The 27,588-nt window shown below is 33.5% G+C and overlaps 3 protein-coding genes across 3 annotated transcripts; 1 reads left to right on the forward strand and 2 right to left on the reverse strand.

Moving 5' to 3' along the window:
• Positions 1-139: 139 nt before the first annotated feature.
• Positions 140-1,409, forward strand: LOC140049245 (transmembrane protein 45A-like). Its single transcript, XM_072094090.1, has one exon. It carries the CDS (start codon positions 510-512, stop codon positions 1,407-1,409), a length of 900 nt encoding a protein of 299 aa, XP_071950191.1. The 5' UTR covers positions 140-509.
• Positions 1,410-2,320: 911 nt separating this feature from the next.
• Positions 2,321-10,671, reverse strand: LOC140049244 (acid-sensing ion channel 1C-like). Its single transcript, XM_072094088.1, has 9 exons — positions 10,651-10,671; positions 7,334-7,701; positions 6,368-6,929; positions 6,027-6,125; positions 5,464-5,608; positions 4,828-4,884; positions 4,419-4,569; positions 3,573-3,664; positions 2,321-3,047 (listed from the first exon to the last, which is right to left on the reverse strand). The coding sequence occupies exons 2-9, from the start codon at positions 7,618-7,620 to the stop codon at positions 2,926-2,928; spliced, it is 1,515 nt and encodes a 504-aa protein (XP_071950189.1). The 5' UTR covers positions 7,621-7,701; positions 10,651-10,671; the 3' UTR covers positions 2,321-2,925.
• A 595-nt stretch (positions 10,672-11,266) lies between these two features.
• LOC140050109 (pleiotropic regulator 1-like) lies at positions 11,267-27,552 on the reverse strand. Its single transcript, XM_072095145.1, has 12 exons — positions 27,484-27,552; positions 19,765-19,874; positions 19,414-19,538; positions 19,221-19,286; positions 18,539-18,635; positions 18,237-18,318; positions 17,599-17,808; positions 16,782-17,114; positions 16,398-16,516; positions 15,773-15,912; positions 15,180-15,373; positions 11,267-12,190 (listed from the first exon to the last, which is right to left on the reverse strand). The coding sequence occupies exons 1-12, from the start codon at positions 27,499-27,501 to the stop codon at positions 12,131-12,133; spliced, it is 1,554 nt and encodes a 517-aa protein (XP_071951246.1). The 5' UTR covers positions 27,502-27,552; the 3' UTR covers positions 11,267-12,130.
• Positions 27,553-27,588: the final 36 nt, after the last annotated feature.

The raw sequence follows: 27,588 nt of genomic DNA on the forward strand, positions 1-27,588 counted from the left end.
TATACCATGTATAGGCCTATAATATAACCTTTATAACTTTTACTGGTCCTGCCCTTTCACCAAGAATATCTAAACTACTTTGTTTTCTTATTATAATTAATTTTAAACATATTGATTATTCGACATTAAAACAATTTGCGGGTGGTTATATACTCTTTTGGAATATATGAATTCGAAACTGCAGGTATATAGCGAAACGTTGGATAATAGTTTGTTAAATATTTAGAAAGTCGGAACCCTTTTCAAAGCATCTTGTTCTCCAGTTTCCTGGTAGATCTACCAGAAAGAACAATCTGAAAGCTTGTTCTTCAGCCTGGATGTAGCTAGACTATAAGTACAGATTTTTCAATCACTTCTATTGTGCCTGCCAGCGGATTCAAATCCAACGAAGGTAAACTTCCGAGGCCTACTTCTGAAGGGCAGTACAATTAGGCCTAGCCTAGATAAACATTTTAATTTTTACTCAATTGAGAACAGTTTATAGTTCTACTTACTGAAAGCGTATAAATATGGGTAGCTTTCCTGGTCATGCTATGTCCGGGATTTCTTTCCTGGCATTGGCAACATTTTGGACAATACAACAAACTTTTAATCCTACGTACGCTAGCTACCAACGAACTGGTCGTAGAGGTGATAGAATGCTACAGAGATTAAAGAGACTACCCGTTGAAGGAACTGTAGTGTTTGTTATTGGTGTAATCGGGATTATTGGTGAACAAGTTTACAAAACATGGAAATGGAGGCTTTTCGATGACCACGGTGTTGTAGTATATTCTGACGTCTGGCAACACTGCACTATGTACGCTGTATTCGCAATTTACGGAGTTTCAAAGATCGCTGTTGGAACTTATTTGAAAGGCGCGGAAAGGTGGACAAAAGTCTTCCTAACGTTCGCTTACTTTGTAGAATGTATGCTATTTTATTTTCATCTCCATGGGCGAACAGAATTAAATATACGGTTACATACATTAGAAGTGCTCGCTGTGTTTATGTGCGTGTTGTTCAGTGCGGGTGAAATTTGGTTCCCGCGAGATGATGTCTTGCCGTGGTTACGCACGTGGGCTACGTTTCTCCAAGGTACGTGGATGTTGCAGGTTGGGTCAACACTGTATCATCCTCTGCGCAACGATGATTATTCATGGGATGAAGACGACCACTTAAATGTCAAATTCTTCTCAATGATTTTCGCATGGCACTGTATTCTAGGGATCGTCGTAGTAACCTTGCAAATTATCTTAATAAAAACAACGATGCGGTGCGTATTTGGAGCGCTACCATCCTCTTATACTGGATTGAATGGCGACGCCGAAGAGAACCATCTAGTTTTCATCGGCGGTAGAAACAATACCAGTGATGAAGAATGCCAAATATTTAGCCAGGAGATTCTAACAAGCGAAGAAGAAGGTTAGCAATTTGCAACAACTAATCGACATTTCTTAAATTATTCGAGTGAAATCCTCGAATTGTAATTTGGATAGTACATAAAGTGTACCGCCACTGTATTCAACCAAACACATGGACGAATACGAACAAAACTGTTTCTTGCCATTTAAATTTACATGCATTTTATTACCGTTCTTTTAATTTTCTATTGAAAGTTTTTTTTTATTGTAGGCCTAGTTAATTCTAGCCTATAACTAGAAAACAAAAAAATGATAAGCCTACTGTTTTTTCTTTTGTATCTTTTTCTTCCGCATTTCGCGCCTAAAGCTTGGTTTTCACTACTAGGACGCAGCGTAACCGGGATGTAAGATAGCAGAAAGTTATTAACCAATCACGACTCGATGGATCATTTATAATCGCGTTGTGATTGGTCAAATTACTTGCGATGTGCTTTCGCTCGCTCGTTCATATGGAAACCAGGCTTAAAGCATTTCTAAAACATGCTTTTTGTTAATGGTTTAAGTTCCAAAATTTGTTGTGAGTTTAGTTGTGAGAGAGGCTCTATTGTAGGCATACAGTACTGTGTAAATTTATGTGCATGAAAAAACTTTATTAGCCAAACAGTTTCGTAAATACCATTTAGTTTATATTTTACTACCTGTACATTCAGAATAATATGTTAATATGTGAATAAATTAGCATATAATTACGATAATGGTAATGGTAGTTGAAAAACTGAATACATTTAAATATATTGTTATCTATCAATACAACCACCACTATTATATAACATATCTATGTATTATAAAACTATTTTATAATGTGTAAGATAAAAAATGTGGGTAAAAAACGTCAAAAAGTTTAATTATAATCTATTCTGTACATGTTTTCCAATTAAAGAGGTTTATAGCTGCAATAAATATTTAAAACAGTTCCTTTAAGATTGAATTATTTACAATGATAATGAGAAGTTAAAATTACAACGATGTCGACACGAAGATGAACCAGTATAAGGCTTGGTTCCCACTAGGACGTAACGCAAGGACGAAGTAAGGGATTTGACCAATGACAGTCGAATAAATCGATCGCTTGTGATTGGTCAAATCCCTTACGTTGCGTTACGTCGTGGTGTTGCGTCTCTAGTGGGAACCAAGCATTATATAAAAGATTATGATAAATAGACGAATTATGGCGTATAGAGGTGAATTGGGATGTAGTGTATGCTAATCAGGACGTTTAGACGAATCGAGACGTTTAGACGAATCGAGACGTTTAGACATCGAACCTAGATGCTGGACGTAGGAATCTGCATCAGGATATATAGACGGTCAGGATGACTAGATCAATAGGATGTATAGACGAATCATAACGTTTTTGACGAATCATAGATATATATACGGTTAGGATAAATAGATCAATAGGATGTATAGACGAATCATGATGTCTTCTGACGAATCATGGATATACAGACGGTTTGGATAACTAGATCAATAGGATGTATAGACGAATCAGGATTGAATGTGTCATGATATACACATTAAGTCATGGCGCAACGGGTCTTTTCTTCCAGCCAACGATGAAGTTGCAAAAAAGCAAGTCAAAGAATTCAAAAATGGTTGTCAAACTCATTCCGCAAAGTAACCCCATAAAACCGCCAATATCACCTGGAAATAAAATAAGATGGTATTAACCAATGTCGGCTACTTGGGGTTTACATTTAACGCCGCCAAAAGTGAAACCGCCAAAAGTGAAACCGCCAAAAACATCGACGTTGAAATAGCTTTCGCAACGACAACAATTACAAACACTAAACGTGTGTAAGCGCAGTGGGTACAATATTAAAGTGGAGTATACATTGTGTACACGGCAATCTGTGTTCAGTAGTCAAGTTCTAGTTCAAGTTTACAGGAGGTCACCATTAGGATAGCTTCCGCCACTAAAAACATAATGTTGCGTACTTTATTTATTTATTTCTTTCTTTATTCTGATATAAAATCAATAGGATAAAAACACAAAAAAGTACCGAGACGGCAAACTTATTTCCATTGTGGTCCTAAACAAATATAACAGAATAAACAAGGAAACCACAATTACTTAAACATAATACACAAACATACTTAGCGCACGACACGACGATGAAGCGCCGGTTAGGACACTGGACATATAGACAAACATGTTTGTATACTCACTCATCAAACTACTTTTTTCATATGCTGGAACTTGCCGTATTTCCGAAAAGCTCATTTCTTCAAAAAATATGCGTATTTCCAGAAAGTTTCGTCTGTGAAATAATTATTATAATAGTTATAATAATTATAACAAACCGTTTCTATATTATATGGTTTTTTTCTGAATATTACATACAAAATGTTGCTTCTCGTCCGTTTCACGTAAAAGCTTATATATAAAAGCTTGCTTATAGGGGTGTCGCAAAGTAGGGGTTCTACTGTACAGTAAAGCTTGGTTCCCACTAGAACGTAACGCAAGGACGTAAACGCAACGCAAGCGTTTTAACCAATCACAAGCGAAGTTATAGACAGTTAAGCGTGGTTTCCACTAGCGACGCAACACAAGGACTTAACGCAACGCAAGTGAATTGACCAATCACAAGCGATGGCTTATTCGCTTGTGATTGCTAACTGTCTATAACTTCGCTTGTCATTGGTTAAAACGCTTGCGTTGCGTTTACGTCCTTGCGTTACGTTCTAGTGGGAACCAAGCTTTAGCAATCACAAGCGAATAAGCCATCGCTTGTGATTGGTCAATTCACTTGCGTTGCGTTACGTCGTTGTGTTGCGTCGCTAGTGGGAACCACGCTTTGGGGAGAAATGGCAAAAGGCTTCCTACTTTCCAGGAGTGTTAGCAGATGATTTATATTGTTTTGAAAACTCTTGTAACATGACCACATTGCTGATTTTGCCATTTTTGCCCATACTGTGCATATACAAATGTGATAATAAGTTTGATAGATGGAAGATAATTAAACCCAAAAAAAAAGGGGGAGGGTGATTTGGGTCATCCAGAGGTTGTCTTACCTAGCATAGTCTGTAGTTAAGTTCAAAGTAGGTAAATACGCATTTGATAAGAATTCCGATGGCCAGAAAGTAGACGAGATGGCGGGCTCATACGTCTCCGAGAAACAAGCGGTCGGACAGGAACAACGAATATGTTTATTCACAAAATCATCTGCACAAAATGAAAGTGTAAACAATTAATATTTACATAGATATGTTTGTTTTCAGTTTGTTTACTACTACGATTATAAATGGCCAGACACGTCGTCCTTGCTTGAATACATTTATTAGTTAAAACCATTTTCCAGATTCCAACAAATCAAACATTTTGGTAAGCTGAACTAAAAAATTCATGTTTTTGAAAGTTGTTTGAAAAATAACACTATACGAGTAACATGACAGACTAAAAAAAAGAATTTACAAAACCAACCTGAAACTGGAAATATGCATTGGACCGTTTCAAGAGGACTGCATACCCGTACGTTTCCTGCATAGACAGAAATACAATATTAAATCAATATTTAAATAGTTAATTTCGTAAATCAATAAATATAATCTAACCAAGGAATCATGTCAAAAGAACTATGCAGTTACGGCGGGAACTAAATATTTTTACCGCGAGAAAACTTCATGGTTCGGCGCAACGCAAGTGAGGGGATCAAGCTTGGTTCCCACTAGCGGCACAACGTAACGCAACCTACGCAAATGTAAGGAAATGCCCTTCAAATATTTTTTTTTTCCCCGCCTGCGTGAAATCAAACCTGTTTGCAGAACTGTTGCGTCTTCGGTTCCCACTTGTGATTACGCAATACAGCACTTTCCGCCAATACGTCGCAGCGTTGCATTCTAGTGGGAAACACGCTTTACATTAACGGGTTATTTATTTATTTACTTATTTTTTTATTCACTGATGTTTGTAGTAGTGGTAGTATGTGGAAAATTGAATTGAAAAGGAGTAAACAGTTTACTGTAGTGACTACAGTAGAACACTTTATACACATAACAATTGGTCCATAAACTAATAACCGATAGGTATCAACAAAGGAGCAATAAAACAGAGATTTACCAGGCATTTTATAATCTCGACAGCCACAGTGTTGGATGATATAGTCCACTTTGCACAAATAATCACAAATGGGTACTGTATACGGCGAGTGTTCCAGCTTTTCATTGGTGCAGTTTGATTCATACGGCTCTTGTAAATTAAACACCTTCAATGATAGAAAAATAATAGTAATAGGCCTACTAGAAATTGCGCAGTGCTGCAAGATCTAGCATAACGTAGTTTTAATGACGCAGGACCCTCCTAAAACATAAAAAATATCACCCAGGCACTATATATGCAGTAAATAGTTTCACCAACAGAGAGCGAAGCCGTAAACCTGCCTGGGTCGTCTTAGGCCAATGTTTTGTAGTCAAACAATGAACTTTTGGATCTTTCAAGCAATGAAACGTGACAGGAGAAGTTGCTATAGTGCAAAATACGAATAGCCGCTGCGTAGCAATTACGAACATAGTAATGATGATGATGATGATGATGATGATGATGATGATGATGATGATGATGATGACAGCGACGATGATGAGAATGTTAATAACGATGTAATATAAAAGTATACCAAGTTTTACCCGTGTTTTTCTCATTGCAATATGAGTTTCAAATCCAGGTGACAGTGAGATACCGAATGAATTCACCAGTGGCAGATGTCCTTGAGGGTGAATCAACAACTAAAATAAAAAGATAAAACTGTTAATTTTATGCTGAAATATTGTATAATTATATTTTGAACCGAGAATAGAATTAGAAACTAAAGGTATAAAAAAACGACGTGTAGACCTATATACTAAACGGTCATTTATCCATTTGACATTTGACAGCATTATAGTATGTTGATGATTTTCATAACATAATATTTCTATTCTCTTAAAAATTGTGCCGAAAAAGTTGTTTATATTTACAATCTTCCTACCTTAAACCCAGCTCCTGAGTTTTCACCAAAACTATATTCGTACTGTTGGACATGCAACCGTAACATCAGGCCGAAATCACTCCCAGTTTGCCGGGCCCTCAATGCCGCATCATCTGCCACGTTGTTAAACGAGTAGCATACTCCGAAATCTGTTATGATAGTCGAAAAGTTGCGAGGGTCACACGGCTGCACTCCTTGCCATGAGCAAAACAGTAGCATTGTTTCTATTTGATGTGCGAGTCTAGTCGCTGAACTTGTCATGTTAATGGAATCATAATTACGTAATGCTGCGATTACTGTATTCCAGTTGACCCCTTCCGGGTCTAAAATATAAGTGGATTTCGACATGAGTTTGATGACGGTTGATGTGCTTTCGTCTAACTCAGACAGACGAAACTGGTTGTAATTGCAAAGCGTAATGGCGGGAAATTTCAAGTCATCGACGTAGTTGAGGCTCATCACAGTGTTGATCGGACGATCAAAGTATTTTATGACGCTTACAACAATACCACTATACACTAACCATGCCATCATTCCGACTACTATTAAAGTCCATGTAACTCTGTCAAAAAAGGAGGTTAGAAATAAATAACGTTTACATCAAATACCGTACAAGTCACGGTAATCTAGTAAGGGGTAGTGTGGGCCCTATGTATGTGTTGACATGAGCAATACATCGCGCCATCGCTAGGCCTACTTCTATCTATCCAGAGTGTCTTTAAGAGCTATAACTCTTTTATATTGTATTCATATCACCGCATGTGAAAGAGCTCGGTTAAAATTCGCGCCACTGTTTCAATGAATAAGCGAACCAATTACTGCTGCGAAGTAGCTTAGCTCCAGAGAGAGCTTAAGTTAATTGATCAACACATAAGTATCTACTCTGACATAATTGTACGAATATTTGAAAGACATTCTCTCAGAAACTCGGAAGGACAGGCTAGGCCTACGTTACAAAATACTGACCTTCGGGCAATAGATGAATCTTTACCCGTTATGAAGTGTAGACCATGTAGAGTAGTGAGCTGAGAAAACTCTTCCAGATCACTGATCACATACTGCAACATATCATCGTCACTGTCGCTGTCGCTACTATCATCCTTCTTCTTCTTTTTAATCTGCTTTGCCTCCTTAATGTGTACTTTTTGTGGTTGTTTTTTTTTCTTTTTCTCTTTCTCAATAGGGATTGAGTAGACAATAGTGGATATAGTGTCCTCCTGTTTGATGGGTGGTTTCTCCGCCCAGGCATACATGTTTAATCGCGTCAACAATATACCATCAATACTGTATATCAGTTGTGTAAAAATCACTATTTCGGGTAGCCATTGTAACACCTAAAAAACAACAACATTACATATCAACCTTTTGGTGGTGATGCCTTTAAGACACAGAATTTTTGATAACTGAGCGTTTGAATCTTCTCGTAAAAGGACTATAAATCATAGTGCCAAAATAACCCTTTCTGGTGAAACTAGATGGAATTCCTCCATGGGGAGGAAACTGTTAATATACGGAATGTATCCGGAATAAGTCGATTCTCGGCAAACACAGAACGTTTATAAAACGCAATCGAAACTTTTGAATTTGGGTTTTATGGTTTCTTTTTCTACAACGTTTTAAACATGTTTTTTCAACGTTTCTGTGTAGAAATTAATTTTCTATTTGAACAACGTTTGCATAAAAACGTTATAAAAACGTTACAATAACGAATGCAAAAAAGAAGAACGAAATCAAAACGTTTACAGAACGTTTTAATATAACGAAATAATTACCAATTTTCAGAACAATTGTGATCGTCTTTTCGATTTTAAAACGATTTTTTTTTACATTGCAGTTTATGGGAAATTACGTTGCACAAAGACATAAAAAACACAAGGGTATTAATAAAGAAAAAATTAAGAATTTTAAAAAACGTTATTTAAAAACTAAATGTTTACCAATCTTTAGATAAAATTTAAGCGTAAGTTTTAAAAGCGTTTTTAAAACGTCTTTCTTAACATTGCATTTTCAAGACAATAAATTTTGCAGCAAACGTAATTAAAACGTTATAAAAACGTATGTATAAAACTAAACACAAGGGTATGAATAAGCGAATTAAAAACGTTATTTAAAAAAAAAAAATTTTTTTACATAAATGTAATCCTCAAAGTTTCAAAAACGTATTATTGCATTTTCAAGACAATCAAAAGTAACAAAAACTTGAGACAACATCATTATTACGCTTTTCTAAAAATTCCTGGGTAGTAAAAATTAAACCCGTTATTGGTTACACTAATTATACCTCTTCATAATAAGAGAGAATAATATTATTGTTTATTCAAATTACAGTGTAACAAAAACATGACCAGAGCAATCAATAGAATAGACCCTTGAGACAAATGAAGTACATTCATTAAATGTCGAGATTATGTTTTTTGTGTTGTGTTTTTTCTGAACATAATGTGGATAATGAGTGACTTAACTTTCCCATTACTCTGTTAATTACTCGTTCATATTTGTTCAGAAACCTGTTCAAGTTCATTTATGAAATGTAGGTGACAACATTCAACTGTACGTCTGGTCTTCTAAAACATAAGGGAACCGACTTGTTAAGCTTTAATTGTTTTATAAGAAATATTGGTATCATAATCTCAGAAACATTAACAACATAACGTAACAGAGGCAAAGAACGTCCACAGATTGTGCAGAATTCTAAGATTATACGATGTATTAATTAAATTGGTGAATAAACACACTTATGATTTTGAAGTCATGTACAGCGACAAGGTAAAGGAAACATGTTTATGATGTTTTTAAACGTTAAAATTAAAGGTTATTTAACACAAAGACTTTTTTATAAAAAAAACTCTACAAACGCATTTGTGAAACGTTATATTGAAACGTTTCTATTTCTAAATACGTTGTTAAAACGTTTTTTAACACAAAACTCCACAAATCCACGTTATTAAAACGTATAATTATAAAAACCAAACGTTTTTTAACATTTTATAGGAACTATATTGCATTTATTTATACGTTTAACAAAAAATATTTAAAACGTTTCTATAAAACGTTTGTTTTAACGTTCGCAACGTTCAACATAACATTGTTAGCTGGGTTAACCAGCCTAATAACGATCACGACATGAAAAGCAATCATTTGGGTTCATCTTTGTAAATACAATGAATATATTTTAGTGCAATCTACTCTATAGAATATTAAAATATTTTATAGATATTATATAAGACAAAAAAAAACGTGGGGTATAACAAATTGACTCTTTGATTGCAAACTACAAAACATTTCATTACATTACAGTGTTGTTGCCTTGGATTAATTCCATCAGAATTTGCGACGCAATAAAACTTAAATTACAAATTAATATCACAAATGATTGTCAATGGCAACACGTAGGCCTACTTAATAACAATTCTGAATTGGAACGTAGTTGCTATGTATTATTACAAAAAAACCATTTAAGGTAATATAAATATTGATTTTTTCATTTTTATACATTGTTCGAGTTTTGTAATAAATGTAAAATAAAGGCCAATTTACCGTCAAACGAGCGGTAAAGGTAAGCGGAAAACCGCGTGCTTTGTCCTACGTGGAATCTGTATCTATCCTGGTTTTCGCTCAACCGCTCGTCCAATCCACGTTTTGTGTAAATGGTGGTATGCAGTGAATACCATACAGATTCTATGTTTTTTGTTTTCCGCTCACCGTTTACCGTTACCGCTCGTCTTTGTCAATTGGCCCTAAAGATCGACCAACAAAAACGCCGCGCCGCTTATCGATTTAGTCCGATGCCTATTTTCAAAACGCGAAAAATGCGTTTAATTTCGTATTAAAATATTATGTTAAACAAAAAACAATATTTGTTAAATGGAGACCTTAACACGATATCTGTTCTTTTGAAAATCCCCGAAAACGGTTTTCTTCGAACCGGTTTTATAAAAAAAAAACCCCCGTTGCATCTAAAAAAACACTTTTATTTGAATTTTACAATCGCTTCATTTAAACATACAGTTATCTAATGGGTAAATGGAGGTTCATATCTATAAAATTGCAATTACAATTACAACAAATACATGTAAACTTACATATTATATTAAAACGGGTATATCGGACGGTGTCAGGCGATTGTTCTAATAAAAGGAGTAAATATATTAGTTTCGTCTCATAACTATCAGATTTAAACGTTTGAAGAAGTTTTCTTTAGGCCTAAACAACTCTATAGTATATTGTAATTGGAGAATTTCAACTCTTTAAAAATTTTCTTAACAAAATAAATGTAAACTTACCGTGAATTAAACCGGGTAACATATATAATGCGGATATATCTGAGTTATATCGGATGGTACGATGATAGACGATTGTCTAAGCTAAGGTAAAATTCTTAACTTGTTTCTTTTGAAGCACCGTTCAACGAGAAATACCATTTAAAAACAAAGCAAATAATAGTCAAAACTACTTTGAGGCTTGAACGTTTCCACAAGTTTTGGCAACTTCTTGTATCGTTCCTGCTAAAAACAATTAAAAACGACATAAAGCAAACAATTAAATCGTATATTTCATCAACCAGCGACGTCTTCTTTTAACCTTACTTCGCAGAATGACGTATAACGGATAATTCACCAACAATTATTCACAAAATATCATGGTAGAATTAGAAAAATTAAACTCAATCAGCCAAAACGCGAACATTCTTGAAAACAGCCAATCCGATTAATTCAAAGACATGACAACGGGTTCGAACAACCACCAACTTGGACACCACCTCAACGTACTTTTCGTTCGATAGTCGATGAAATAATTAGGTTTCCATTACCAGAAACCCTATTTAATATTTTCCAGTTCTTTATTTCTTTTTCAAAGTCATTTATTTCATAAAATATAATAACAACAAAAAAAGCCACTGTGTCGTAAAATGATGGATTTTGCAGACAACTGTATTAATATGACAATTAAAGTGCTAAGTAGTACAGTACAAAACTTGTATACCTTTATTATCAAATTTATGACATAAATAAAAGAGTAACCTTCCGTAAATGATTAAATGTAATCTTGATCGCGGCGGCGCTTACTCGACTGCGGCGTTTATTTTATATTTTTTTCTTGTAAAATTAATTAATAAGTAATTATTATTTTTAAAAATGTAATAACTTGGAAAAAACCTTTTTCATCTACCAATGAAAAAGTCTTTACCAGAATTATTTTATCAGACATCATCATGTATACTGTACATGAATCCAAACTTCTTTTTTTCTTTCAAAAATCCTTTAGCATTGTTGAGACCCTTCTTGTTGTGTGATCACTTCTTGACTACACCTTGATCACTGCTTCTTTCAATACAGAATGTTTACTTTTCTCAATTTGGGTTATTAACCAAAAATATTAAGGCCAAAGTCATTGTTCAGACAAACTTTAAATCCATTGGCGTTTTTCTGATTGTTGTTCGTGGCGAGTGTCCTTTTATTTGTAACTGCTCCTTTCGATGTAGAAGTTATGTGTCCCAACTTGGTTTACCTACTAAAACGTATTACTACCCTAGTCAATGTTCACAAAAACTTTCATAAAATATCCAGATTATATAATAAAATAAAAGATGTTATTGTTCATAACAAATCAAGATATTAACACATTGTGAACTTCAACCTTTGAGTTAACAATCTGTTCACACACAAACATCTAACCTTTAGAGCTTAATACAGGATAGATAAGAACCATTACGTGTGAACCAGGCCTAAGACATTAAAGTTGGAGAATGTTATTCATCTTCTCCTAGTATTTCTTCTTTCTGATAATTTCCGGTTTCCAATTAATCGGGTTGGATTCTTCAGTCTAAGTGAAAATAAAAATTAATATTAAAAATAATAGAAAAACAAACATAATAAATAAATTTTATTATAAAAACCAAAAAATATAGTAAAAAAATGAAATTCATTTTAAAATAAGCATTATACAATACCAACAAAATATGCATGGAAAATTGACATCACAAAAGCTTATTAAAATTTGTATTCAAGATGTATTGTTCCCAAAAAAACAAAAATTTTGTAATTTTAATCAAGTTTATCCAAAAAAACAGTTTGTTTTTACTTTTACAATTTGACTATTTTCAGGTAATTCATTTATTCTCACAGATTTCCTCATCTTTACCACTTATAATTAATTAATTTTTAGTATATTACGTGCGGTTTAGAATTAATGTTCTGTACCGATGATGTTTATAATATATATTATATCAGCGGGCATGTATAAAAACTACATTGCTAATAAAATAACTGTAGAGTGAATTACATTTCTTGGTGGAAGTCTACATGGCATCATGTGACATTTATGTTCCTCAGTAAAAATCAATAAACACTTATGTTATGTGAAAATATCAAACAGAAAATATAATACTTTGAGAGCAAAACCAACTTAATTTACAAAAATAATGTAAATTTTCAATCATGAATAAATTGCATATTTTCACATCCGATAAAAAATAAACTAATCTACTCTCCTTGTTAACCCGCTAATGATGAATAAGTGACTGTTGGTGATGGTTGATATAATAGTTAATTGGCAACGAATGAGTCACTTAGCACGGTCATATACCTAGTAGCTTATATAATATTGTACAATCTCTTTTATATGCGCACTCTTTAAAAATGTTTTATAGGCATGCTATTAAAAGTATTAGTTGTATTTAGTTATAAACGGTTTGGTATAAAAGTATAGCTTGACAATGCATACGACTATTCAATATGGTTTAATCTCTTACTGCACTATATTGCCCAATTAATATTTTTTACAACATACTTGTTTTATAAGCATAATCGTTTATATACATGCCCGCTTCAAATAGTTTCATGTCAGAAAATGTTTAAATTTTTTTAATTTAAAATAAAAATGTTGGTATATGTAAAACTCATATGAAATAAATTTAAAAGCATAGAGGGTGAAATCCAATAGATACTAAATCTAAAAAATTGTGTTCAACGCTGGAAACATTCCCGTACAATATGGTTGCCAAAAACCAGTCATGAACAGCTCAGCCATGTACCACTATGCACAGCAAGCCTATGCATGACATGACATATTTTAAATATTCTTCATTTGTACAGTGCATAGGCAGATCTAACCAAGGCCCAACAATCCAGGCCCTCACTAAATTCCGGATATTCAAATATAGGACATTAGGTAAAGAGAAAAACTTAATTTCACAATTGCTAGGCCTCCCGGTGACCCCTATTTCAAAATCCTTTTGTCAACACTGCCGTGTGTGTTAGTGTTAGAAATTAGAAATATATATTTATTAAATCATTATATAATAAAATTATTTCTAGTCATTATCCAAAGTCTGTTGACGAGCTATTGCGAATGCAAATTTGGAATAATGAAGTAATAAGAATAGGCAACGAATGTATAAGATATGGAAATTGGGAAAAAGCAGGTATTTTGTTTGTTAATGGTTTGCTTAACAGCAATGAGCAATTTATGAATAAAAAAGAAGTTGAAGATACCTATGGTATTAAGATAAATTATATAAAATTAATAGGATTAAGAAGGCTTCTTATGGAAAAATTTAACAATTTAATGATATGTGAAATTAAAAAAAAAGTTTTGCCAGATATTCTGGATCTGGATCTGGATGAATACTGGCGAAGGACCACATGGGTATATGCGCCAGGGGGTGCGTTTCTCGGTGTGCAAACATCATACCTAACTTTGTTTTTTTTTATTTTATTTTTTTATTTATTAACTTCACAAAACTGACCAAACAATGACGAAAAAACAAACAAACAAATATTCCTTTTCATATAAAAGTACTCTTTCAACAAAGAAAGGGATGTCGTATTTTTTATGATGTTTTAAATAACTCAATGTTTAAATCATGGAAAGCACAAAAGAAATGGGCAGAAAATAAATTTGTATTCAATAACGAACAATGGAAAACAATCTACCTAGCTCCACATACGTGTACAATGAATATTGTTTTAATATATTTTCAATATAAAATTGTAAATAGAATAATTGCAACAAATGAACAATTATTTAAAATGAATATAAAAGAAACTTCAATGTGCTCATTTGGAGATGGTCAAATCGAAACCATTCAGCATTTGTTCTGTAATTGTCCAATAGTAAAAAGGATATGGAACCTCCTCCAGAAAAAAATTTCAGAAAAAACTGGAGTGCAATTAATATTTCGTAAAGAGAGCATAATTTTCGGATACCAAGATGCGCATCAGTTTTTCAATTTAAAAGCCATTAATGCAATTATTCTAATTGTAAAAGCATTTATTTATAAATGTAAACTAGGTAAATGTAAGCCAACTATCAAAATGGTTATGAACGAGTTAAAAAGGTTTTATGAAACGGAAAAATTTATTTATCATCAGAATTTTGAGAACAGTATTTTTAATAGAAAATGGATAAAATTAGAAGCATTTATAAATCAAATATGAAATTGTTAGAGATTAGAATAATTTGTATGAACCTTTATTTAAATTGTTAGATGGATATCTTTGTTGTTTTTGTTTGCTTTTAATTTTAATTAATTTTTTATTTGATTATGTTTTTCCTTTGTAATGTATTATATGATGAAATAAAAAAAAAAAAAAAAAAAAAAATTATATAATAAAAATTTAAAAAAATTTCACATACAATCAAAATTTAAACAAAAGCATTGTGAAAAAACTAATAAAATCAAATGTTTTTCATTCATTATAAAAAATAAAACAAAAATAAAAACAGAATTACAGAAAACAATTTTTCTTAGTAGGTAAAATAAACATTAAACAACCTACAACAGTACTGTAAAATATATTATATAACTCACGGCTGTCTCATCCTCCTTATAAATCTTAATCGTTTTGTCAGCTTCCGCGGTAATCAAGCGACTACCACTTTTATCAAAGCTGCACGCAAAGATTCCAGATTCGCTGTCTAGCGAGCCTGGCTGAGCCAGCGCCTGCATTCGTTGAAAGTTGTAACCAGTTCTCCAGTCCCAGAAAAACATTGATCCATTATCACCTAATAACAAAATAAAATTACTGAAACATGTGGTGCCATGCCATGGAGAGATATTCAGTAAGTGTCTGAGCAGTTAAGACAGTGTAGCCAAAATTACGGCAGCCATAACATACAGTCGGCAAGGATTCGAGGCTCACTCGCTCAATGGTTTTGGTGGTGGAGATTTCCAGGTTCACATATCTCTAAATGTGTGGCACCATTGAATTTATACACACATTTTTTATTGAAACAGCCATACTTAAAAAAGGAGAGACTTTTTTGTGAGGCGAACTAGGGGAAATATATGTACTATCAAGCCATATTATAATAAATGTTATGTCTTGAAAGTGCCCCCTTAATAGGATTATAAAAAAATTGTAAATAAGAATTTATGTAAATCTATGTAAAATTATGTCTGACCTCCAGAAACCATGACTCCATCAGGATTGACCGCCAGACAATTGATGATAGCATTGTGTCCGTTTAAATTCTGCATAAAGTTGCCTTCTGGAAACTTCCATTGTTTAATGTTATCAGGAGAAGCTGATGCCATCATATACCTTGAAATAAATATGCAAATATGTTATTTGCATAAATACATATTCATTTGCATAAAAACATTACCTTAATACAGTATACATTGTAACAGAGTTTATTTACTTTCATATTATAAAGCCGTGAGAGGGCACTGTCATTTTTTTTTTAAACTAAAAATATAGACTTTAGTCCATAAAATGAATATTGATTTATAGACTAATATATAACACACTTGCACTGATGAAGGGCTAGTGTTGGCCGAAAGCTCTGCTAATTTTTATGGCTGTTTTACTTTATCGTTTTGATTTCGCTTTTTGCTTATTTTATTTTGTATCTCCATTGAGATCCAGTCACTGATATCCACAGCATTGTCATTTTTTTCAGTAATTTGCCTTTGGATCTATTATATAACACATAAAGAAATTCCTGTCATTTGATTGGACGATTGTGTGTGTCATATAGCATGCAATAGTATGTACTATTTAACGATATCCTGAGCGTTACTTACAATTTAGGATGGAGTGCAAGAGCTCGGACACTCTTCTTGTGATTAGTGAGAGTAGCTCTTGACTTGCCAGCAGCCAAGTCCCACAAACGTATCGTAGAATCATGACTTCCACTAATGACCTGTAAGAAACATTTTAAAGGTGAAAGGTTAAAGTACTATAAATTACACAAGAGAATGTAATTTTAATTCGAGTGCCAGAGTTGTTAAGGAGCATTTCAAATCACATTTACAATATCGGCACAGATTCAATGAATTTAACATCATCTAACAATGTGTGCGAATGCAGGCTTAATTATTGTACATTTACCTGAGGTTCTGCTCCCTGATATTTAACATCATCTACCTATTTGTGTGTGAATGCATGCTTATTTAATGTACATTTACCTGAGGTTCTGCTCCCTGACATTTAACATCAGCGACTGTATTTGTGTGTCCTGTTAGTGTGTGAATGCAGGCTTTGGTCCGCATGTCCCACACTCTGATTGTAGCATCACGTCCACACGTACAGAGAACGTCTATTGTGGGATGAAGGTCCATGGCGTAACATGCACTTAAATGTCCATGGTAGTGACGAATAACCTTATTCTGTTCCAAATCCCAGCATTTTACCATTTTATCCTCACCACAAGAGAAGAGATACGGTTGCCGCTCACTGACTGCCAATCCTCTAACGGAACTCACATGGCCAGTGAGAGATAACTTTAACTTGCCTGATGCCTACGACGATACCACATTATTACAAATAGAAAAAAGTTAGTTAATAATTTACCTTATTATTAATCATTTTCTGTTGCTATTTATATTACAAATGCTGTTTTTTTTAATTTTAGATACAATTTGTCTCTTTATTTATAATAGTAAGTTCTTGATTTAAGTAAAAGATGTATTGTCCAGCTGAAAAAATAATTGTTTGTTAAATATGCCATTTTAATGTCACATAATAGTTACTCACTTTTACCAAATATTTGATCAAAAAAACATTATTAAACAAAAAATGGTCAAATTTGTTGCCCTCCACCAATGGGTTTTTGGTTGAATTTATTCATTTGTTTTTTGTATTTTGTGTGAATTGAAACCTTTTTTTTTTCTGCAGAAATGATTAGATTAGATTATTAAAACTAAAAATTACCCTATTCATTTTACATGCTTTTGGGGGACAATACATCTTTAATGAACACCTATATTTAATATCTGTTCTTACCAAATCCCAGATTTTTATTAGTCTGTCCCCAGCTCCTGTAGCGAACCAAGTATTTGCTGGTTCAATAGCGATAGATCGTACCCATCCAAGATGTCCACTTATGACACGATACAACTTCCATGGCGGATGCCATTTTGGCTTTGGCATTGTGGGTGCTTTTCTTGAAACCAATGCTTGCGAATTTTTTGTTCCAGAAACAGCAACAAGGGCCTATGAATAAAACAACTATTTATTGAATTTTCAATAGCTACATAGGATAGTCTAATACTTTTGTCAATACAATATTATTTGATGATTTTAGTATTAAGGAATGTATTGTAAGCATAGAGATATTATAGTGAACTCTATAATATCTCTATGTTGTAAGTAAAGTTAGCTTTCCAGAACCTTGCAACTCTATTTTTCAAAATGTTCATAGCTCCACTCCAACCATGGTGGGCTGGTCCAGTCAAACAAACAAAATATTGAGAAAACTGGATTAAAATTCTCAACTCTCAGCAGACTTCTAGCACGGCATTCATACCTCTAAATCACTAGGTTGACTAGGCTTAGATTCACTTAAAAATGGAACTAATAAACATAACTCTCTGATAAAAAACTACTTCAAATTTGTTACTATACTATCAAAATAAATATACCTTTGATGGACCCGTTCGTTCTGGTATGCCTGCTCTTCTCTGAATCTCAGCTACGCCAGCGGCAGTTCGTTGTTTGTCTAACCTGCAAGAAAGCCAAGTTAAATACAAATATTGAAAGACCTAAAGCTCTGTCTACACTATCAAACTGATGATGTGGCCATATATGGGTGTGATGATGTCATATCACTACCATATTTGGTCACATCACACTTTATTTGGCAAACTAGTGTAGACAGAGCTAAATACAAAGGATAACCACCAGTGAAACCTATAATATGAAAGGACGATAAACTCAAACTTACTGTGATTGTGATGGCGGTAATGACGCAAGTACTGAGTTTATACCTTCTGAGCTCAGCGCCCTCTGTTGTGCAGCTGTTTCTGCACTTAACCGTACACCTGTAAAAAAATGTAATAAAACAAACATTAGTATTATACAGTTTTGTTTGTTTGTTTTTTTTCGAATCCATACATCATACATTTTTATAAAAGAGGTCGATACATAAATAACAGTCAAAAGATAAAACATCAGGAGAAAAACATAGGAGAAACATATGAAGATGAATAGATTCGGGACAACCCAATTAATCCTAAATAAGAATTACTTTTCATTGGGGTCCGAATAAAGTATCGAAAAGCACAAAACAATAAAAAATGAAAAAGTATGAAAGAAAAAAAGACAAACTACTCAACTCTCCTAAAACAGGACTTAAAATAAAACTTGAGGTCCAAAAAGACAATCAGAATACACAAAACTTTCCAGAAAAACAACCAAAGGGTGTTCGGTATTGGGAGAGTTGGCTGTATGGATTCTCGGCTGTATTACAGTAGATAGAGACCACCAAATTGTATAAACATCGACAAGATATCTAAAATACAATATATTCAGAGACAAGCACCTGAAGAATGAGGTACAGCCTGTAGTGCATTTATTGAAATTTTAACTAGCGTCTTTGACTATTTATTTCAAAATAACAATATTACCTGGTTCATTTGGAAATGGATGTCCAGTAGTTATCTGCGTTTCCAATTCAGATTCTGGTCCAGCTTCTAAAATGTTAAGATAAATAAAGGTATAAAAATTGTAAAATGAAGTGCTGATCCTAACATGTTTTTATCTTATGAATTTTGCAATCTAGAAAAATGTTAATGTGTAAATAAGAAAAATTATTTTTACCTTCTGGAATTATATTATCGTTTACTTGAGGCCTGACAGATTGAAATGAGCTGTCTCTGGTTGCCATCAATTGCTTTACTAAGCCATACTCATCTCTAGCTTTACAGCTTAGCTTGGTAAGTTCACTAATGGGAAATAAGAAGGTAAAACACTTGGTGTGTGATTTACGTATTTTACTGCACCGCAAAAAAAGGGTGAAAAATGTAAGCAGTGTGCATATGCTTATACACTGTAATGTTTTTTTCGATGGATTTTAGGCAATCAACAAATAATTTTTTCAATCATACAGTTATGCACTGTAGGCCAATCTTTTAAGAGTTAAGTCGTTATTAAAAAAATAAATCTTTTTACCTTGCTTCATTTAAATCTGGTGGCTGAATATTATCAGCGATAAACATATCATGTGACCTCTTTAGTGAACGGAATACAAGAGTATGAACTGAATGTTTAGTCACTTCCGGCTGAAAAAAAACGTTTCGTAAAATTTTTAAAATTGAAGAGATGCAATCACGCCGGTGGTGTATATGTTATGCGCGATTTGAACGATTTGCGCAAGCAACGTATTAAATTGCGCAAGTAATCTGCAAATTGCGCAAGGTTTTTTTCGACAGATTGTGAAATCATGCACACCCATATTTTTATAGTAATTTCTAAGAATGATTCAAAATTAAAGATAATATCGCATTTCCTTATTTTTTGTAGTAGTGAAAATATTGTTATTGTTAGCATACGTCGAAGACCCGACAAAGGACCACAAAGGTGGTGTTCCCGGCGGGCAGGTGCACGGCGGGCGGCTAATACTACTCTAGCCTACTACTGGCTATGTTTTGATAGCAAGTCTAAACGTTGGTGGCGGTAGACTATGTTGTGTATTACTACATTAATTTTTTTTATTTTTACATTTATTTTGATTTATTTTAAGTTACAATGAGTGATAATATTATTTAATTGTGTATGCCATTTATGTTGTGTATTATACACACGTTATCTTCGCATTATTATGTTTCATTTTGAGTTATTAGTTTCGAATAAATTATTATTATTGTTATTGTTAACCGATCGTCGACGTTAGCACGCATTCTGGTAGAATTCTGCTGCGCAATTTGACAATTTTACAAATTGTGCAGCGCAATTTGAAATTGCGCAAGGATTTTCTTGCGCAATTTGATATTGCGCAAGTTAATATTGCGCAAGAAAATCCGTGCGCAATTTGAAATTGCGCAAGAATTCTTTGCGCAATTTCAAATTGCGCAAGGAATTTTTTGCGCAATTTCAAATTGCGCAAATCGTTCAAATCGCGCATAACATATACAAAAAAAATTGTTTTCTTTCATTAATAAATTATATCAATGGATAGAATATATTAATATTTAATCAAGTTTCCACAGTACAGAGTAAGCAATCAATAAGGAAAAAGGAAAATAGAATTTAATACAAACAAATATTAAATCAAGAAAAAAAATGCATTAATTTACAAATTTATAAAAATACGTAAACAAAGTATTGCAAAACCGATTTCTGTACATTACGACAATAAGTTGATTAAATCCAAATGTATAATACACGATTGGAAGGTACTTTGCATAGCTAAGCCCTTAAGCCCGAGTAATAAGATGTTTACAGCCGGGGAAACGGGTCCGCCTAAAAACCGGAAAAAACCAAAAAAAAACGGAAAATACCAAAAAATACCGGAAAAAAACAAAAAATACCGGAAAATACCAAAAAAAATGACTATTTACCAGAAAAAAAGACAGGAAATTACCGGAAAAAATTGTAGAATTGTGATATTTCACGAATAGAGGGCGCATTTATAAATAATATCGATTTTTCTGATTGCTGCCCTCTATACATTTATTTAATTGATTTTGAATGTGTATTTGTAACTGTACAATTAGAAATAATAAAATGTCCATGTATTCACATAAAACTTCAGTATAAATATTATTTTATGCTTCGCATCTCTAAATGAAATGTTAAGGAATATCATTTCACAAATCCAATGAAAGTAGTTGTTGATAACTTTCTTTTATTTGTTGCATAATAGGCTATATTATTGAAGTCTTAGATGTTTGAATGAGATGAGAAGGACCTCCACCGGTAGTCTACGGAATGTGGGCCGGCTATCCTTAATCCTATCCTAAAATCTTTGATTTGATACGAAATTGTAGGTCGTATTTCAAAATGTAATTGGCTGTTATTTATGATGACATTTAATTATGTATTATTCCTTTCAGTGGTGAAAAAAGGGAGCACCGAGGACAAGCGACAAGCTCATCCGAATCAGACGAAAGCATTGACAAGTCAAGACAACGCAAAGGGCACGAAAAGCTAGATGGTAAGAATAATTAAGCCAATGAGGTATTGATGTCATAATTTCATAAATAATACTGTAAACAATTTAACTCCACAAAACCCATTTAGGCCTAACTTGTTTAATTCAAAAACAGTTGCCCCTGAACACAGATAATTACTGTCATAATTACCAGTGCTTTTATATTTTTTTTGCTATTTTCGTCTGTTTAGAATCGTTGTCCTCCATGCCAGAAATAGAATCCGATGACATGACGTTCAAAGCGAAAAATGTGACGAAAGAAAACAAAACAAAAAGAAAACAAAAACAAAGAAAGGGTAAAAAAAATTAATATTTGAAATATAAACTTGAACAAATTTTCAAAATAATGTACAAGTAAAAATTCAGAATTAATTGATTTAGATTGTTTGGGTTTCTCTTAGGTTCAAAATTCCGCAAAACGATTCCAACAGAAGCTTACGAATCATTGCCTCGTGCAAATAGGCCTAAGCTGGAAAAAGAGAAAGACAAGAAAACAAATTACAAGCAAAATCAACAACCAAAAGGTAAGAAACCGCATACTGTTAACAAGCGTTAAGCTTGTTTTCCTGTCGACGTAACGTTACGGCGAGTTGCGTTGAGTTGCGTTGAATTTTGAAAGCGTTTGATGACATAAAAACATTTCGTATAAGGTCAAAACCACACAAAAAAATCGTGAAACAGCGGCCCATTTACAACTATATTAAAAGTGTGGTCTTATTTTCTCTATGTAATTCAGGGTCGTTGTCCCCGATCATAATTTCATCGGAATCAGACGAAGCACCGCTGCACACGGATTCAAAGCAGGAAAAACGGAAAACGGAGAGAGAACAAAAAAATGCAGAAACGAAAGGTGACTTACTTTTTCCTACAAAATATTTTTCTCTTTTATCTACCTTGTTTACTTATACTCTAAATTATTAAATGTTTGCATACATTTTAAACGCATATCTTAAGCAATAAATAAGAAGTGGTAACAAAGTTATGTTCCAATGATAAACTCGACCGTTAGTAACAGTTATATTTCTTGTACAATAGGTGTACCATCGTCTAATGCAAAACAACTTAACAATGAAGATGTATGTTCATCATCTGACACAGATTCAGTGCCAGAATTTTACTGGAAGGATGAACCAAAATGGACCGAAATTCCCACATCAATGGATGCTGAACCACCAAGGGCCGTATCGTCCTCTGACCCAGAGTCGATTGAAGATCAGCATTCACAGACACCAAACAGACAGGGAAACAAGCCGGAAAAGGAGAAAAGCAGGAAAACAAAGTACAAGAAAAATAAACAAACAAAAGGTAAGGTCAAACATGTTAAATAACACATCTTTTAATAAAAACTAAATAATCAGCCGAACCAACGCTGCAGACGGAAATTTAAAAAACCCACAATAATACGGCAAAAGAAAAATAGATCAAAACAAAAATACAGAAACAGACGGCTACTTATTTCTCGACATTTTGTTTACAATTTTTCACCCATTAAGATTATTAAATGTTTTGCAAAAAAAGATGACGCCTGCCTAAATTAATTAATAAAAAGTAGCAAATCTCAAACAATTGACGAAATCTTTGAACTTGTTTAATCCATTTCTTTTATTATAATAGGTGTACCATCGTCTAATGCAAAACAACATAAAAATGAAGATGTATGTTCATCATCTGACCTAGATTCAGTGCCAGAATTTTACTGGAAGGATGAACAAAAATGGTCCGAAATTCCCACATCAATGGATGCTGAACCATGTAGGACGGTATCATCCTCTGACCCAGAGTCGATTGAAGATTTCAAATGGAGGAATACATTCTACAGATCACATCCACCCTCGGTATCCTCGGACTTAGAGTCGCTTCAAGGACAGGGTATCAAATTGACAGGTAGATTTCTTGGAATCAGTCGCGTGAGACAAATTTTGGTACACACCCCAATTAGTGAAGTTGTCAATGAGGTTCCTTGTGGCATAAAAGAAAACGTTGCATTTGTTGTAGACAATGGAGAAAACTTCGCACTCAGGGCAGATGGTAAACGCAGTATTTTTTACGATGACTGTGGTACTTGGCATTCATCTCAAACTACAACACCTCGAACAATAATTGCTATGATGAATGGCGTTATGATAACTGTGGTTAAACGGGATGGTGTGTACTGTACAAAGGTAAAAGGTGCCTGGACACCAATGAACCCACAACCTGAAAACATAATGTTAGTGTGCCGATGTTACATGACTCTTAAACGTGACCCTTCTTTCCGAAAAAGGGTCACGTGGATAGATAAATCTTTTCCCGACGAGTCAACAAATCTAGCGTTGGTGGAATACCTAGGCAAATTTCCTAAAACAAAGAGAAGTCACGGAAACAGAAATACACCCGGAACCGAATATATAAGAACCGCAAAAAGTACAATGATGGCAGCAAAACATAGACTTTCTGCCACGCAAGCCCCAAGAGACGTTTATACTGATCTCTTGTTAAATGAAAGCAACGCTAATCCTAGAGACATGAAACAGATACGAAATATAAAATATAGTATGAAAAGGAAAGAAAAGGGACATCATGCAGGACAGAATACAGCAGACGAAATACAAACGATCTTGACGAAGCTTACTGACAATGAATTTGTCAAGAAAGTATACGCTGTAGGTGACAAACCACCAAGTGTAGTTCTTTATACAGAAGATCAAATAAGTGACATGAAGAGATTTTGTTGTGGGCCGGTAGAAAAATCTATTGTTGGAGTAGACCGGACTTTCAACCTGGGTGGTTGTTTTCTAACCTTAACTGTATTCAAACACCGGTTAATGCGTCGAACAACCACTAATGAACACCCGATATTTATTGGACCTATGTTCTTGCACTGGGATGGGTTATATGAGACCTTTCTAGATTTCTTTGTGCATCTAAAAGGGAAGTTAAATTCAAGAGATTTTGAGTCTGAAGTGCATCTGGCCGATGACATAATTATTGGTTCTGACCAAGAGAAAGCGCTGGTAAAGGCAATAAAGTTTTGTTTTCCTTCGTCCCATCACATATTATGCACACGGCATATAAAAGAAAACATCATACAATTCCTGAGGGACAAAGAAGGGGTTAGCAAAGAACAACGAAATAGGATAGTGAATATGATTTGCGGAGAATTACTCAATAGCGAAAATGACAGAGAATTTGAGGCGAAAGCTCTAGATATAGAAATCTACTTAAACCAATTAGCCCCTGGTTTCTTAAACCATTTTAGAAATACACTTCTACCCACTATAAAAGAAAAAGTGTTCTCTCCGCGCCGAAAAGAAACGGTAATTCCAAAAAAATGGACAAACAATAATTGTGAAAGTATTAATCACATATTGAAATTGGCAATTAATTGGCAACCAAAAAAACTACCGGAACTTGTTGACATCCTGCAGAAAGTTGTACAGCTGCAGTACGCTGATGTTCGACAAGCACTACACGGACAGGGGAATTATTATATTGTAGACAAAAAAATCGTGGTAGCGCATGCGATATGGGCTGGGAAACAAGATGACGAAAGAAATCGTCTATACTCCAAGTTCATGAGAGTTCAACTAAACGCAAACATTTCAAAAACTTCAATATCATCCACTGACGGAAAATTGAAAATTAAAAAAAAAATCATCTGGAACAGCAAAAAAACCAGGCCAAAGAAAACGACCGCGATCAAGCTAGACTCGTTCGAAAATCGGAAAGAGTAATTAGTATTTGATTACAGCCTTACCATTTACATATTATATTATTTTGTGCATAATTCTCTTCAATTCTCTGTCATTTTCGCTATTGCTTTTATTCCAAATTAATAATCGCTTTTATTAATCTTAATTTTAATTCATTTAATTACATCATCGGTCAGACTCAAAATCTCTCTTATCTTCCCTTTAAGAAATCTAGAAAGGTCTCTCATAACCCATCTCAGTGCAATAAATTTCGGGTGTTCTACGCATTGTTTGTCTTCTGTATTTTTTCCCGGATGTCCCTTTTCTTTTTTCCATGATATTCCTTACTTTATATTTCGTATCTGCTTCATGTCCCTAGGATTAGGAATTTCTTCCATTTAACAGTAAAAAGGAAGGCAATGATTTATTGAGTTATATAACCATAGGCCTATTTCATATATTATAAATAACTATTCTTTTCTTGATTTAAATACCATAGGAGATCAGTTAAACTGTACTGCCGGTAATAATGTACTATAGATACAATGTAACGATAATGTGATGATATGATATTCTATAGGTGGTCCTACACGGTCTAAACTAATTATAATACTGAACACGTTTTAATATTTAAATAACAATACAAGTATATAAACAAAATAATTAATGTTATTTATCACTGTAGTTATTTTTAGTGTGATTATGTTTCAACTTCATTGTATATGAAAAAAGCAACACAACTTTACAATTTTAATTTAAAAATCTAAAATATTGGCGCGTTCTTACTGTATACCTTTTACAATTTTTTTCATTGATATTGATACAATCTGTAAGGCTAGTATTAGTTGTAGGCCTTACTGTAGTGTTAAACATAATTATTTGATTTTCTTGAATTTGATTAATTTGTAGAAATGTTAGTGCTGAGGGTTGGCACGATCTTTGTTGTTACTGTTATTTTGTATCATTTATTGTTGGTTATTGTAGAAAGTACCTTATACTTACGGTCTAAACGTTAATAATTATAATTAGCCTATAATTAATTATATATAAATTGAGGGAGTGCTGTTCCGCCGTACCAGGCCCAGAGTGTTAAAAAGTCGCTATCCAGTTTGAACATGAAAGCCCCAGTGCTCGAATGTTCAGGACATCTGCATATGAAGCAGAAGGTTCCGGGTTCGAATCTTTTTTTTTTCATTATCACAGATGTCCTCATCTTATCGTGTCAAATTAATTAATTAATTAAATTTAAGTATATCACCGGGCGGTTTAAAATAAATGTTCTTTGTCTGTTGTGTTTATATAGATATAATTATATCAATTTATTTATATTTATTTATACAGTACAGTATATAATATTAATGTTATCATGAAAAATAAGCATGAACGAGTATTTTGGATTGGAATGATCTGTGCCAAATAAATGGACAATTTAAAAGTTCTGAAACAGATAATGCGGTGTTTTTTTTTTATATATATATGTATAATTTATGAAAATAGTGTAATGGGATAAATTGGCCAAAAGGGGTGACTTGGTGCGTACGTGCCTACAAAAAAAATATATTGATTAAAATTAATAATAATATTACAGTATTGTAAATATTTATTTTTTTAGACCTCGATTAACTACAGCAAGAATGGCCGCCTATATTTTATTATTATTTTAACCATAATCTGACTGCGCCCTCTATACAAAGATGTTTACTTGTGGCGTTTGACGATCGACTTTGACACAAATCACATTTAATTTATTTGTTACTAGCCTATCTGTTGTTTTTTCCGGTAAATAGTCATTTTTTTTGGTATTTTCCGGTTTCTTTTGGTATTTTTTTGTTTTTTTCCGGTATTTTTTGGTTTTTTCCGGTGTTTTTTGGTTTTTTCCGGTTTTTAGGCGGACCGGGGGAAACTGAAAGTTCACCCACTGAGATAGCGGTAACTGGCTGGGCCTAGAATAGGCCAGATAGAAATCTATTTTAAATTTCAACCTGACGATCGATTAAAAGGAAAACTGTATAGCATGTTCAGAAAAAATATTACACCTAAAATGATATTAGGTTTTATTCATCTTACCTGTGCCTCCATTGCCATAGTTTTAGGCAAATAAAAAAGAAGATAAAACGCACGCTCGACGACGACGAACGAGAGGCCAAACAAAAATTGAACTATGAACTCAAC

Source organism: Antedon mediterranea, chromosome 5 (assembly GCF_964355755.1).
Source record: "Antedon mediterranea chromosome 5, ecAntMedi1.1, whole genome shotgun sequence".
In the NCBI taxonomy this organism is placed as follows: Eukaryota; Metazoa; Echinodermata; class Crinoidea; order Comatulida; family Antedonidae; genus Antedon; species Antedon mediterranea.

Coding starts and splice junctions, on each gene's coding strand:
- LOC140049245 (XM_072094090.1), top strand. CDS start 510: ATGGGTAGCTTTCCTGGTCATGCTATGTCCGGGATTTCTTTCCTGGCA.
- LOC140049244 (XM_072094088.1), bottom strand. CDS start 7,620: ATGTATGCCTGGGCGGAGAAACCACCCATCAAACAGGAGGACACTATA. Junction 3,665..4,418: donor TTAACTACAGACTATGCTAG/GTAAGACAACCT, acceptor ATTATTTCACAG/ACGAAACTTTCTGGAAATAC. Junction 3,048..3,572: donor TGAAAAAAGTAGTTTGATGA/GTGAGTATACAA, acceptor TTTTATTTCCAG/GTGATATTGGCGGTTTTATG.
- LOC140050109 (XM_072095145.1), bottom strand. Junction 19,287..19,413: donor CGATAATATAATTCCAGAAG/GTAAAAATAATT, acceptor TTAACATTTTAG/AAGCTGGACCAGAATCTGAA. Junction 12,191..15,179: donor ATAAGGAGGATGAGACAGCC/GTGAGTTATATA, acceptor ATTTTCACTTAG/ACTGAAGAATCCAACCCGAT.